The sequence below is a fragment of the Hoplias malabaricus genome, chromosome 3, assembly GCF_029633855.1.
Source record: "Hoplias malabaricus isolate fHopMal1 chromosome 3, fHopMal1.hap1, whole genome shotgun sequence".
Taxonomy (NCBI): Eukaryota; Metazoa; Chordata; class Actinopteri; order Characiformes; family Erythrinidae; genus Hoplias; species Hoplias malabaricus.
The window spans coordinates 33,480,727-33,493,440 of NC_089802.1; the positions used below are offsets into that span (position 1 = coordinate 33,480,727).

Sequence of the window (12,714 nt, forward strand, 5' to 3'; positions counted from 1 at the left end):
ATCTTACACCTTTTTTGAAACAAATACACTTTATTAGTTTACAAGTGCTATACATTTCAGATGGACAATGGTGAAGTCTTATTTCTATTTCATGATTCTTCACTCTATAAAATATGATTTCAATACTGAATTTTATTATTCTGGACATGACGTGTACTAGAAGAGAAGGTATGATCATTACTTATATCGTCTTTCAAAGAAGATTCAGGCAGGATCTGCCGATAAATTAATTTAGAAGAGCACTGGTGGTCCATCAGATTTCATCCAGAAAAGGTGTGTTAATCAGATGTCCACTGGAAGCCATTGACTTCTTGCCAGACATGAACTTCTTGGCCGCCTGAGGAAAAAAATAAAACAGATGGAGGACAATGTATTTATTTCTTTTTTAATTATGCAACAGATTTTTAAATATATATATATATAAAACCAATAAAAATCAATGGGGACAGCCATGGCCTGGTGGTTAGGGAAATGAGCTTGTAACCAGAAGGTTGCTGGTTCGCTCCCCAGAGGTGGTACCCAACCCCCAACTGCTCCCCGGGCGCCGTGGCTAGGGCCGCCCACTGCTCCGGGCATGTGTGCTCACTGTCCCCTAGTATTCACTAGTTTGTGTGTAAACCTGTGTTTCACTGTACATATCGGGTTAAATGCAGAGAACAGATTCCTCTAAATGCAAGCACAGTGGCCAATAAAGTAATTCTAACGCTAATGAACGACATGAACTATAGTAACATCCTTTATCAAATTAACTTCTTAGCAGTGACTTACATTGATGACATCAGCTGAAGACACAGCATCAATTTTTTGAGAAATCGCTTCTGGGGAAAGGTAGGTGCCCTCAGTCAGTGCTTGTGTCCCAATAGCTTCAAACAGGCCTTCTGAGTTTTCAATAGACATCAGATACTCAGAATTTAACTGGGTTCTAGACAGACCAAAAAAAAAGTTCACAGATTATGAGAATTTCTCATTAACTGTGTTTGCCTAAACACAGCAGCCTAGCTAAGCGTTTAACTACTTAAACAAATGGACCAATCAATGACAATAACATGACTTGTATAAAAGTGTAATTTATATTCCTTTTTACATGGACATCATTGTATGCCACCTTCATGAATAACACGTTTATTTATGTAGATGATTCCATCAATTTTGCCTCTAAAACTGCAAATCCTCGGATTACTCTGTTTCTTTTTGGTATAATTAAGCCATTGTCCCAGTAGAGATACAGAAAGAACTAACAATTGTAAAGAAATAGGCAGTAGAGTCAGCATATAATTCATTATATGCCTAAAGTTATGTCAAGTATCTGTGCAATTCAAACCTGAAACTTAATTTAATCAGGCTATATTTAGGTCAGGTAAATTGAAAAAACCTTGGTTAGTGTTTGCAGATTGAACCATGTTTTTTCAGACTAAATCCTGAACTGATATTAAACCATTAGTGTGCATGCAAATGTAGTTTTTAATCATTGCCTTCTGGTATTTCAGTGCTTTAAAGTGAGGGAAAATACAAACTAGGCAAATGAATATCAAAAAGGTGATCTCTCACTTGGCTTTGCTGAGGTCAGAAGCAGCAAGATTCCCTTGTGCAACAGCACTGACTTGGCCAAAAGCAGCTTTGATCACCTGAGGAACAGAGGCATAGGAGGAAATGTAAGCTATAGCTTGCCACAAATGCTTACCACCATTTTAACTAGTGAGTAAGGTCTAGATCAGCCTTTTTCATGCCATCAGCAAAATAAAATTAAACTGACTTACGTCTCTAGTTGCATCAGCCTGTGAGATGGTGTAGACTCCAAACAAACCTGAGTCAGAGTAATTTGTGTTGAATGCAGAGGCCTATAGATGAGAGGAAAACATCACTGGTTCCATAAGCAACCACAAATGTGCCTTGTTAAGCTTACTGCACGATGAAAGGATTAATGTGGTAGCAATCATATGACATATTATAATAAGATGAGACTATCCAAAACTGTTTGAGAGACACAAAGAAGACAGATTTCATGACAAAAATCAGGTAGATATGATCTGATGTGTCATAGATTCTCAGTCTCTTTTGTGTCTCTCAGAAAATGATATTATATATAAACATGCATTATATGCACCATACAAAAGTCCATTTTATATATATATATATATTTTAATTAAAGTCAATTATCAAAAGCATGATCGTTCATTCAAGAAATTTCTTTGACAATATGAAAAAGAGCTAAACATTCACTTACATCAAAAGGCTGAGCTGTGACCTTGGAGATGGCCTGGTCTAGTTTGGTGATGGCATTGGATCCTCTCTTGACCCGTAATCCTGTCCCCAGCACGTGCTGCAGGACACTGAAAGCCATAGCCTCAGCTGAGCTGGCGGCTGTGCTCTCAGCCACAACAGCTGCATGCACTAAACTGTCTCCTGTCTGATTGCGCATCTCACCTACACAAACACATGCCACCCTGGTTATACATATATATCACACAATTTAATCTAAATTGTTATTGTATTATCTTACTTAGAACACATCTACACAATGACTAAAGACATACAGCGGACTATAAAATATGGCAATTATTTATTGGAGTGAGATTATACTAAATCACAATTAACAAAACCTGCACTGCATTAGTACAGAAAAGTGAAAATCTTCTGTTTTCAAATGTAAATCACGTCACTGAATTTGTAATTCATTTACTCACATACTTATAAGCATTTGACAGACTGCTCCAAATGAGGTGTCAGTTCAGTGCTTAATATCAATGGTGTTAGGGCTGTTTCTCAAAGCCTGTGTTGCAGCCTAGCATTTCTTATACATCGCATCACAGAAGCTGCATGTTTACAGCCAAGAGATACAGTCTTTGTACGTCCTTCACTTCTCCTCAATTCTATGTACACATGTCACCTAAGAAAAATACATTAAACTCAGTGGAAACCAAAGCCTTAGGATAGAAGCTTGTCATGAAAATTGCTCCTCCATTTCTGCAAGGAAAACCTAGTTTCATGTTGAACTTTTGACTGTTGACATCGCCATGCAGACTATATAGACCATACCATTTGAGAGACATATTGGCTCAGTTTTTTGAGGTCTGTGTTACTGAGGCTGCAGGCTAGGCTTTGAGACACAGCCCAAGTGTCCTTGTTGATAATATATTACCTCCATGGTACACAGCTTTCGATCCAACAGTGCCCGTTCCGCTACGAATGTTAAGGAACTGCTCTCCTACTTGCTTAAGAACTGCATGGTCCACACCTGTCCAGTGGTAGAAAAGGGCAGAGTCAGATTTTCAACAACACAATCAGCAACCTGTATTTACAGAAAAAAAAAGAACCACAGCCACACTTAACTGATTAACAACAAACATGACATTGATGACAATTTGAAATACTCCATCACTGAATTTTTGACTTGGTCTCACATAAAAAAATAAAAATAAAAAAACGAGTCTAGCTTACTGCCGTGTAAAAATATACAATGTAGTAACATACCAATACCAACAAGAGCCATTCGTCCACTTGTAAAATTGTTTTGAACAAAGGTGTGCATCTGTAAAAAATAAGACAAACTGTGAAGTACTACCAAATTACTATACACTGCATGCATTTTGGCTTTTGGTCTTACCTGGTCTGTGGTGATTTTGCCCACCATGTAATCTGGACAGTACAGGGAGTTAGAGAGGGCATTCTTGTAAGCAACAGAATGCAGATTCTCCAGCACACCTTTTGGGAATCAGAGGGGTAAAATTAGGTGTTTACCCTTATATCAATATGGCAAACAATGAAGAGAATCCATGCATCCTTTTATTTCAGAAAAAAATATCTTATGCTAATGAACACACCAATTTGAGGGCTCTGGCGTGCGATAGTATTGTCCAGCTTCAACCTGGGAGTGAGTTCAGACAGTTCCCATGGACGAAACTCAGGTGCAGTGGTCACATTGATCAGATATTCCATAACTGTGTCACTGCAATCAAACGAATAATACAAAACCTCAATGGGGAGAGAAAAAAAAAATGTACACACTCACATACAATCATCCACATCATACTTACATATGATCCCTCAAACAGTCCACAGTGTACAACATGGTTTCCCTTGTTGAAGTGACACTGTACAGAAAAAAATACAACAGTATAAGGGGAGAGCACACTGACACAGCATCCCTCAACAAGCACAAACCTTCTCTTGAAAATGTGGTTGGCCGGTTTTAACCTGGTCTCACAAAGAAGATGAACAAAAATGGAGAGTTCTTGATTATGTTTAAGACAATCTAATAAATGCAAGCAATTTTTCCAGTGATTTGAACAAGGGTCTATGAAAATACAGCAATTATATGCACTATATAAATGACTAGTAAATCTGAAATTGTTGAAATACTTTTTAAATGTTACAAAAGTTCCTTCAGCATGCTCCTGCATGTATAATTTAGGAAACAATGTGAGCCTATGGATAGCCATGGCCTCAAGCTTTAGGCAGCTTATTCATAACCATTCATAAGTCTTATTCTGTGTGAGAGTCTACAGAAATATTAAATAATATGGACACAAAGCTTCTTCGAAATGAAGTGTTTCACAAAAAAGAATGACATTATTTACACCTTAAACATTTAACTATCCAGAAATGTTAAATATGAATGAATGTCCCATTTAAATAAGGCAAAACAGACACCACACCATTTATAAGCTTCATAACAAGCTCAGTCGACTGATAAAACAACACACAAACCCTAGGCTTCCTCCCACGGCTTCAATTCCACGGCAGATCCTGAAAGCAGAGGCGCCTTTGGTGGTCTGTAAAAAGCAGAATGTGAACAAATGAATGTAAAAAGTGTGATCACACTCAAGAACATTCAAGGCATGTTCAATTACCATCCTCACTGCTACTTACCAGGCCACTTGCCAGTCTAAGCAAGTGGGTGACACCAAGGCTGTCCAGTGTCTCATAGCGACTGCCAGCTCTCACAAGCACACCAATACGAGAGGCAGGAGAGTAATTCTCCAAAGAGGCAATCACCAAACCGCTGGGCAGTTTGGTTACCTGAAAGAATATGTAACAATTAGCAGGAGCTGATTTAGGGTGTTTTCACACCTACTAGTCCAGACCTTCTGAATTCAAATTTTTTAAATAGCAGGTGTGAAATTGCCTCAGACCACAGTCCAGAACAAAGCACCAAAACCTGGTCAGCGCAAAAGAGGTGGTCTTGGTCCAGCTCAGACATGCTTCATCGGGTTTGTTTACAAGATGAAATTGTATTGTATGTGATTTTTTTTGGATAGTTCTGACCACTTACAGGAAGTTGAAGCAATCAGTTTGCTCTTCTGGATCAAACATATACAAACTTACGACCTATTTGAAAAGAATTTGTTTTACCCGGGCAAGTGGGATAATGTTATATTACTACAAAACATCTAATGTTTATATCTGATCCTATTGGAATAAGATATATCTGTATATATGACAGTAGATGAACATGACCAGGTGATTTTCTCACAGTTTTCATTCCAAAAAAAGTGTAGTACAGAAATAAATGCTAAATTTGGAAAAATCTGTGAAAAATCCCAATGCATGAGTTCTGCAAAAAATACTGCATTATTATTAATAGGAACTCAATAATAAAGAAGGTAAATGTGGTCTGTTATGAAGTGGAAGACATTAAGAATTAGCCAGTGTAACAAGGTCAATCATTCATTCATTCATTCATCTGGAACCGCTTTTCCAATTCAGGGTCGCGATGGGTCTGTAGCCTACACGGAATCATTGGGCACAAGGCAGGAACACACCCAGGTGGTGTATGTTTTTGGACTGTTGGAGGAAACTGAAGCACCCAGAGGAAACCCACACAGACACGGGGATAACTAGTGTTGTGCGATATGAGCACAAATCAATATCACAAATAATTTAATATTTTACTACGATTACGATTAATGAATGATTATTTTGTTTTTGCATTTTTTGACCCTCATATTTCACTGACAAGTCTTGTACAGTAAATATGCTCCAGTATTAAATATGGGGTATTTTTTTCAAATGTTGCTGGAAGCTTGTTCCTCTCTTTTATTTTCAGCGTTTACATTTGATTTCTTTTTGTTCAGTGTCGTCTTAATTATAGTTAAACACAACAAGTACAAATCACAGACACTGTTTTTGTTTGGTATGAGCTACTCGATTCGCTTGGTTGGCCTTGGCGTTTAGGTTGCTTCCATGTGACAGATAGGGGCAGAGTCACGTAACTACTGCTTGGTAGCGTGGTTTTAAAGGTGCAGTACATGAACACACCATGGGGGCATAACAGAATAAAAATAATCAATATAGACAAGATTATGTCGATTAGAAGTTCTGAATGTCGATTTTGATAAATTTTTGATCAATTGTCCAGCCCTAGGGAGAACACACTAAACTCCTCACAGACAGTCACCCAGAGTGGGACTTGAACCCACAACCTCCAAGTCCCTGGAGATGTGTGCTGCTCCACCGCGCCACCCAAGGTCAATCATTTCAGATGGAAATGAAAATGCCAATGAGGAGCTAGTTAATGCATAAGCATTACATATAAGCAATGTAGGTGATAGTAGTGTGATTATATTAACAATACAGTGGCAAAAAATGTATTTGTCATTTAATTAAAAAATAAATAAATAAAATATTTTTTCCTGCTACCCACTGAACTAATCACATGCTGACATCAGATACACACTCCTGTAAAAACTACTAGTACTAGCATTTGTTTAAATATGTATAAAATACATATTTGTATTGGCCAGAGGGTTCCCTTAAGATAAATGTTTAGCTTTACATATAAAACTAAAGACACACAACACATTCCTACACAGACAGACATACATGTACATCCTGGTATGTGTGGAAGGCATCCGAAGAAACCTTAAGGCCCGACAGAGGCTCACTCAAGGGTGGGAGGCTTCCTTTGGCCGCATAGGCTCGTCTCTGTGGAAAGAAAGAAAAGTCAACACCCACTGACCTGCACCTCCTGCGGCTGAAACCTTAGTGGCTCCGCGACCTCCTTACGGGCAGCCTGCGCTGCATAAAGCCTCCTCTGCAAATTAGAAAAAAGGAAGATGCGGCACCATGCCGGTGTTATGCCTCAGCACTAAAACAGCATTTAAATGTACAAGAAGAGAGAAAGATAGCCAAGCTTTATGGCCGAATAATCCTTATATAACCATATTCCATACATGATCATCCCTTATTTATCATTTATGTTAAAATGTCTAATCAGGATGCAGTAAATTTTAGGCCAACGTGGATATCTAATACCAAAGCACCCAAAGCAAAGCGAGGCAGACATGGGGAAAACAGCAAAACCCTAATAGACATCTAAACATCTGTCTCCTAAACATACTCCGCAAAGGAAGCCCTGTTTTCACTCACCATCACCGTAAAGAAATCTGTTTAAATATTTCTACAGTCAAAAATCTCACATCAAGTCACTCTCAACAACTTTGTTTTGGTTTCTATTGCATTACTACTGAGTCTCTGAGAAAGGAACTATATATTTACAGGGTTAAAACAATTCCTCAGAATTAGTTTCCCATACTCTTGTTTTAACAACAGTCTCTCTCAAGCCAAATCAATATTTATTTGTGAAAACTGAAGGAAACAGTTATTAAACTAAGTGAGTTTGCCGTCAACTGAAGGTAGAATACATTAAATTAAAAGAACTTCAATATTTCTTTCATGACCTCCTCTATCTCTACATTAGCCTTGAATATTAAAGACAAAATAGATAGAAACAAACCTTGCATAAACATATCTTTGCAAACTGTTATATTTTAGTATATTAATTACCAGTACAGCCCATAAGAAAGTCACAGTAGATGCCAAATCTTAGGGAATTTGTCTTCTTACTCCAATTGCCCGTTCCACCTTAAACAGTGCAGCAGTTACGTTTACCCTCTACATCATTTAAGGTGGAAAGGAAGATTCACATAAGAAGCTAACTTTGCTAATTTTATTCTCCTACAGTGAGGTTCATTGGGGGTTTTCTGACATATATCAGTCAGAACTCGTTCTCCAAAAGCACGTTTATAAAAAGGGCTCCTCACCGACAAATGACTGATTCCCCGAAGCCCTTTCATGTTCTCCCTCTCTCTCCTTCAGCACAGACCACGGAGAAATATGTCTGACCTGGACGTCCTACACCAGAGCAAACGCTCCTCTTTTCTTTCCCCAAAACAGAGCACCTTTCCCGGACACTGCTCTCTGCTGGAGGGGAGCTAGAGACTACTGGAAAATAGATTGAACACTCCTGCTTAAATTGGATTTTTCTCTGTAGTAGTTTTTCTAAGAGATACAGAACAAAATCGATAATTTTTTTTATTATATTCTTTTTTATATAAAATTTTATGTTTTTGCTCCTGGGCTCTGCCTACCATGGCAGAGTGTAATTCAGTTTTATTGCACTGTCCGAAAATCAAGGGTCAGATTTACATCTGCATTTACAATTTCTACAATTCCAAATTAATTCCTTTTCTTTTTCTAATTTTAACCATTCATTCATTCATTATCTGTAAGCGCTTATCCAGTTCAGGGTCACGGTGGGTCCAGAGCCTACCTGAATTCATTGGGGGCAAGGTGGGAATACACCCTGGAGGGGCCGCCAGTCCTTCACAGGGCAACACACACACACTCACACACTCACACATTCACTCACACACTCACACCTATGGACACTTTTGAGTCGCCAATCCATCTACCAACGTGTGTTTTTGAACTGTGGGTGGATACCGGAGCACCCGGAGGAAACCCACGCAGACACAGGGAGAACACACCACACTCCTCACAGACAGTCACCCGGAGGAAACCCACACAGACACAGGGAGAACACACCACACTCCTCACAGACAGTCACCCGGAGCAGGACTTGAACCCACAACCTCCAGGTCCCTGGAGCTGTGTTAATTCTAACGAATAACTATCAAAATTTAATTGTATTGATACCATAAAATTAAGGCATGCAAACAATTTAATAATGTTAAGCAGGTGATGGACAATTAGGCGTAGGAACGCATTCTAAGGCAGGGGAAAATGTGGTACAACTTATCAGTTCCTACGTAGTGCACTATGTAGTGAGTTAAGGAGCAAATGGAGCGCTGTCCCCTCTTTTTGTACCTTTGTTACGTCACTGCTTTGGTGCTTGAGTATGCGTGTGCGCATGCGCGTTGCCACTTACGAACACGTGTTGTAAGCGGCGGTAACGTTAGTTTAGCAGGTTTAACTTAAAGCTACTACTCACTACTTTGCGATCTGTGATTAAATTTATTTCCATTTACATTTTAGTCTAAATTTAGTCTCGGAACTTTTTATCCTCCGTGAAGCACTCGCCGAGAGGACTACTTGAAATCATGGTGAGTATTCAAAGCAGTAAAGCCAGCTTTAAAGAAAGTATGTCTGGCCTCGTGTCTAAAGGTACCATATTGTATAACACAAATAACGAGTTAAATGGTTAAAATTGTTTACTGTATGCACATGTGATTATTTATGCCATGTACGCGATATCCATCAGTGTGAGTTCACATAATGATTACAACTTTGTAGCTAAAACCTTGAGGATATATAAATCCGAATGTGGCCTTTGTTTACTAAACATAACGTTAGTGTTGAGAAAATGGCATATTAAATAATGTAAATAACTTTAGCCTTTGGTCACTGTGGTTTGTCTCTAACTATTTTTAATCACAGACTGAAGCTGAAGTTAATCCCAAGGCCTACCCTTTGGCCGATGCCACATTAACCAAAACTATCCTGGATCTTGTGCAGCAGGCATCAAACTACAAACAGCTTAGGAAAGGAGCTAATGAGGGTAAGAATTTGTCTCATTAAAAACTTGTCCATTTATAGGGGAGAATACATGTATTCTTATGGAAGATATGTGTTGGTTTGATCAGAGTCACGTCTAAAGCTCCAGTAAGACATACCTTTTAAGATTTTGATGAAATTTGAAAACATACAATCTCACCTACCCACACCTTATATGCACATGTACACATGATTTTGCTCACAAAAATTTGAAAATGGAAACAGTTCATTTTGAAGCACATAAGCCATATGTTTTTTTTTTTATTGTTAAATTCATTGCCTGAAACCACTTATCCAGTTCAGGGTTCGGAGACCACCCGGAATCACTGGTTGCAAGGAAGGAAAAACCCCTGCATGGGGCGCCTGTCCTTCGCAGGGTGACACACCCACACATTCACTTATACATTTACACCTACGGACACTTTTGAGTCACCAATCCACCTACCAACATGTGCTTTTCGACTGTGGGAGGAAACTGGAATACCCAGAGGAAACCCATGCAGACACAGGGAAAACAAATCAAACTCCTCAGTCTTGAACTCTCAACCTCCAAGTCCCTGGAACTGTGTGACTGCGACACTATCTGCTGCGCCACTGTGCCTACACCATACAACATAGCCAACCAGAAGAGCCCATTTTTCCCCAACTGTTGAAGCCACACAATTAGTCTGTTTAATACAAAGAGGGGTAAAAAAGCACCTGTAAAATACATTTGACTGAAATATATAAAAACGCAAAAAATAAAATAAAATGTCAGCCTTAATATGTTGTATGTGGTGTTGACTGCCTCTGAGTTTAATGGTGTTGTGTTTTCTCTCTCTCCTTTTGTATCTTTCACAGCTACTAAAACTCTGAACCGTGGGATTTCTGAGTTCATTGTTATGGCTGCAGATGCTGAACCACTGGAGATTATTCTTCACCTTCCACTGCTGTGTGAGGACAAGAATGTGCCATACGTCTTTGTGAGGTCTAAGCAGGCCCTTGGACGAGCGTGTGGGGTGTCGAGACCAGTCATCGCCACCTCTGTCACCATTAAGGAAGGATCACAACTGAAACCTCAAATTCAGTCCTTGCAGATGGCTATTGAAAGACTTTTGGTCTGAGCTTTTTTTTTTTCTATCCAGATATTCTGTTTTTTTTTTTTTTTATTGTATTTTATTTCTGTACTCTTTGTACAGAAATCATAAGGGTTTTTAACTTTAAAATGCAAAAGGGGCATTTTTTGTGATAAATCAAGTGAGCTAAACTAAGCCTTGTTTGTTTTGGATACTGTTTGCTACAATAAATGATTTGATATACTTTTTCTGAAATTATTTACAATAATACTTATTTCAGGCATGTTGCTAATGTAGGTAGAATGCTACATGGTATCCAGAAGCAGAACCAATAACAAATTAAACATATAAACAAAGTCACAGTAGTTGAAATACACTTCTAAAGAAATGTAAAAAATCAAAACTATTAAATTAAATGGAGGTTACATGAGTAGCCAGGGGTATGATCCACAAAGTAGTTTTTCTTAGTATAGCCAAAAAATATGACAAGCTTGTTCAATTTGAAAAGTACATGGGGGATAATATTATAGGGCAGACCTCAACTTTGGTCTTACCTAGTTAATGTGAGATACTGCTTTGTGTAATGTTTCCCAGACACCCTGTACTACACAATGTCTAAGTCACAGTTTAACAGTTGAAAGGATTTTTAATCACAGAAGTTCATCTGAAAGCACACTGTTGGAGATGCACGCCCTAAATCATTCTTTAACATTAACAGCAAGTAGCAGATAGTCTTTTGCAAGGTAACAGTTCTGATCATGTTACAAAGACCCATTTTAAAGTGATGTTTTTGTGCTGAGACTCAAAACTCAGTCTGATAAACTCTTTTAATGACTCTTTCTTTCAGCATTAAGTATAAAACTCTGGATACTCTTGTAAGTTTAATGGGATTTTTAGATGATAAGAAGCCATTATTTTTTGTAATGGGTTGAATTCCTATGAGGAATTACAGCATTAGTACAATATTTTTACTACAATAACAACTTGTTACTACTATAACTTAGTGAGCATGTTATGAGACTTGCTCAGAAAAGCATAAGCCCTTGTATTTTGTAGATACAATTTAATTCAGCCTCTGCACTGATCCATCTAGAAATATCAAAACATCACATGTAATGTTGCATTAAGATAATTAATGGGAAGTTTAGTTTTTTTTAAAATAAACCAGAATGTTTTTCTTAATGGAAGGATAACATTTTTTTTGTTCCTAGAATGTTCTTCACAAGGGTAAGATGGCGTTCCCCAAAAACATTCTAAAAATGTTTGGTGAGAACATTGGCAGAACATTGTCATTGCATTATTAAAACATTTTCAGTTGGAACATTTTTGTATGTTCCCAGACTGTGCTTTAAAACATACAAATGTTTTGTGGTAACAATTTATTAATTTGTTGTTAAAACAATAGTGTCTAGACTCAGGCAGTGAATAATAAATATAAGAAGTTAGTGTGAATATGCTTAATTTCTGTATTCTGAATGTATTCCTAATATTGTTTTCTAGTATAACTCAGATGTTACCACATCCCCAAAGTATTTTGAAACTGAAAAAAATTTCTGAAATATTGTGTTATGGGAATGTTTTATAAAAAACGATGTTGCCACAGGCCCCAATAACGTCCATAAAACCTTTTGAGTGTTGCGTTGAGAAAGTTTTTCCTTTCGCTTAATAACATTGTGTGAACGTTTTATTAAAGAACATTGTGTAGTTTGTTACCTTAGAACATCCTTAGAATCTTGTAGGCCAAATGTTCTACCGTTGTTATCACATTACAGGAACATTTTATGATAAATGTATATTCATAATACATTTTACAAATGCTGTTGAGAGAATATTCTTCCTTTATTATCAGGTAACATAATCTGTG

At 37.8% G+C, this 12,714-nt stretch overlaps 2 protein-coding genes across 3 annotated transcripts; one reads left to right on the plus strand and one right to left on the minus strand.

The window, feature by feature from the left end:
• Positions 1-36: 36 nt before the first annotated feature.
• Positions 37-8,209, minus strand: uqcrc2b (ubiquinol-cytochrome c reductase core protein 2b). 2 transcript variants are annotated; one of them, XM_066664429.1, is made up of 14 exons: positions 8,043-8,209; positions 6,823-6,924; positions 4,870-5,019; positions 4,708-4,772; positions 4,035-4,091; positions 3,822-3,946; positions 3,605-3,702; positions 3,472-3,529; positions 3,140-3,235; positions 2,225-2,424; positions 1,758-1,838; positions 1,549-1,625; positions 769-922; positions 37-337 (listed from the first exon to the last, which is right to left on the minus strand). In XM_066664429.1, exons 1-14 carry the CDS (start codon positions 8,073-8,075, stop codon positions 254-256), a joined length of 1,380 nt encoding a protein of 459 aa, XP_066520526.1. In that variant the 5' UTR covers positions 8,076-8,209; the 3' UTR covers positions 37-253. The 2 variants fall into 2 exon arrangements, with proteins under 2 accessions (XP_066520526.1, XP_066520527.1); XM_066664430.1 differs by lacking the exon at positions 6,823-6,924 and adding an exon at positions 6,959-7,033.
• A 949-nt stretch (positions 8,210-9,158) lies between these two features.
• snu13b (SNU13 homolog, small nuclear ribonucleoprotein b (U4/U6.U5)) lies at positions 9,159-11,030 on the plus strand. The gene is made up of 3 exons (XM_066666123.1): positions 9,159-9,344; positions 9,679-9,799; positions 10,636-11,030. Exons 1-3 carry the CDS (start codon positions 9,342-9,344, stop codon positions 10,896-10,898), a joined length of 387 nt encoding a protein of 128 aa, XP_066522220.1. The 5' UTR covers positions 9,159-9,341; the 3' UTR covers positions 10,899-11,030.
• The last annotated feature ends 1,684 nt before the right edge of the window (positions 11,031-12,714 follow it).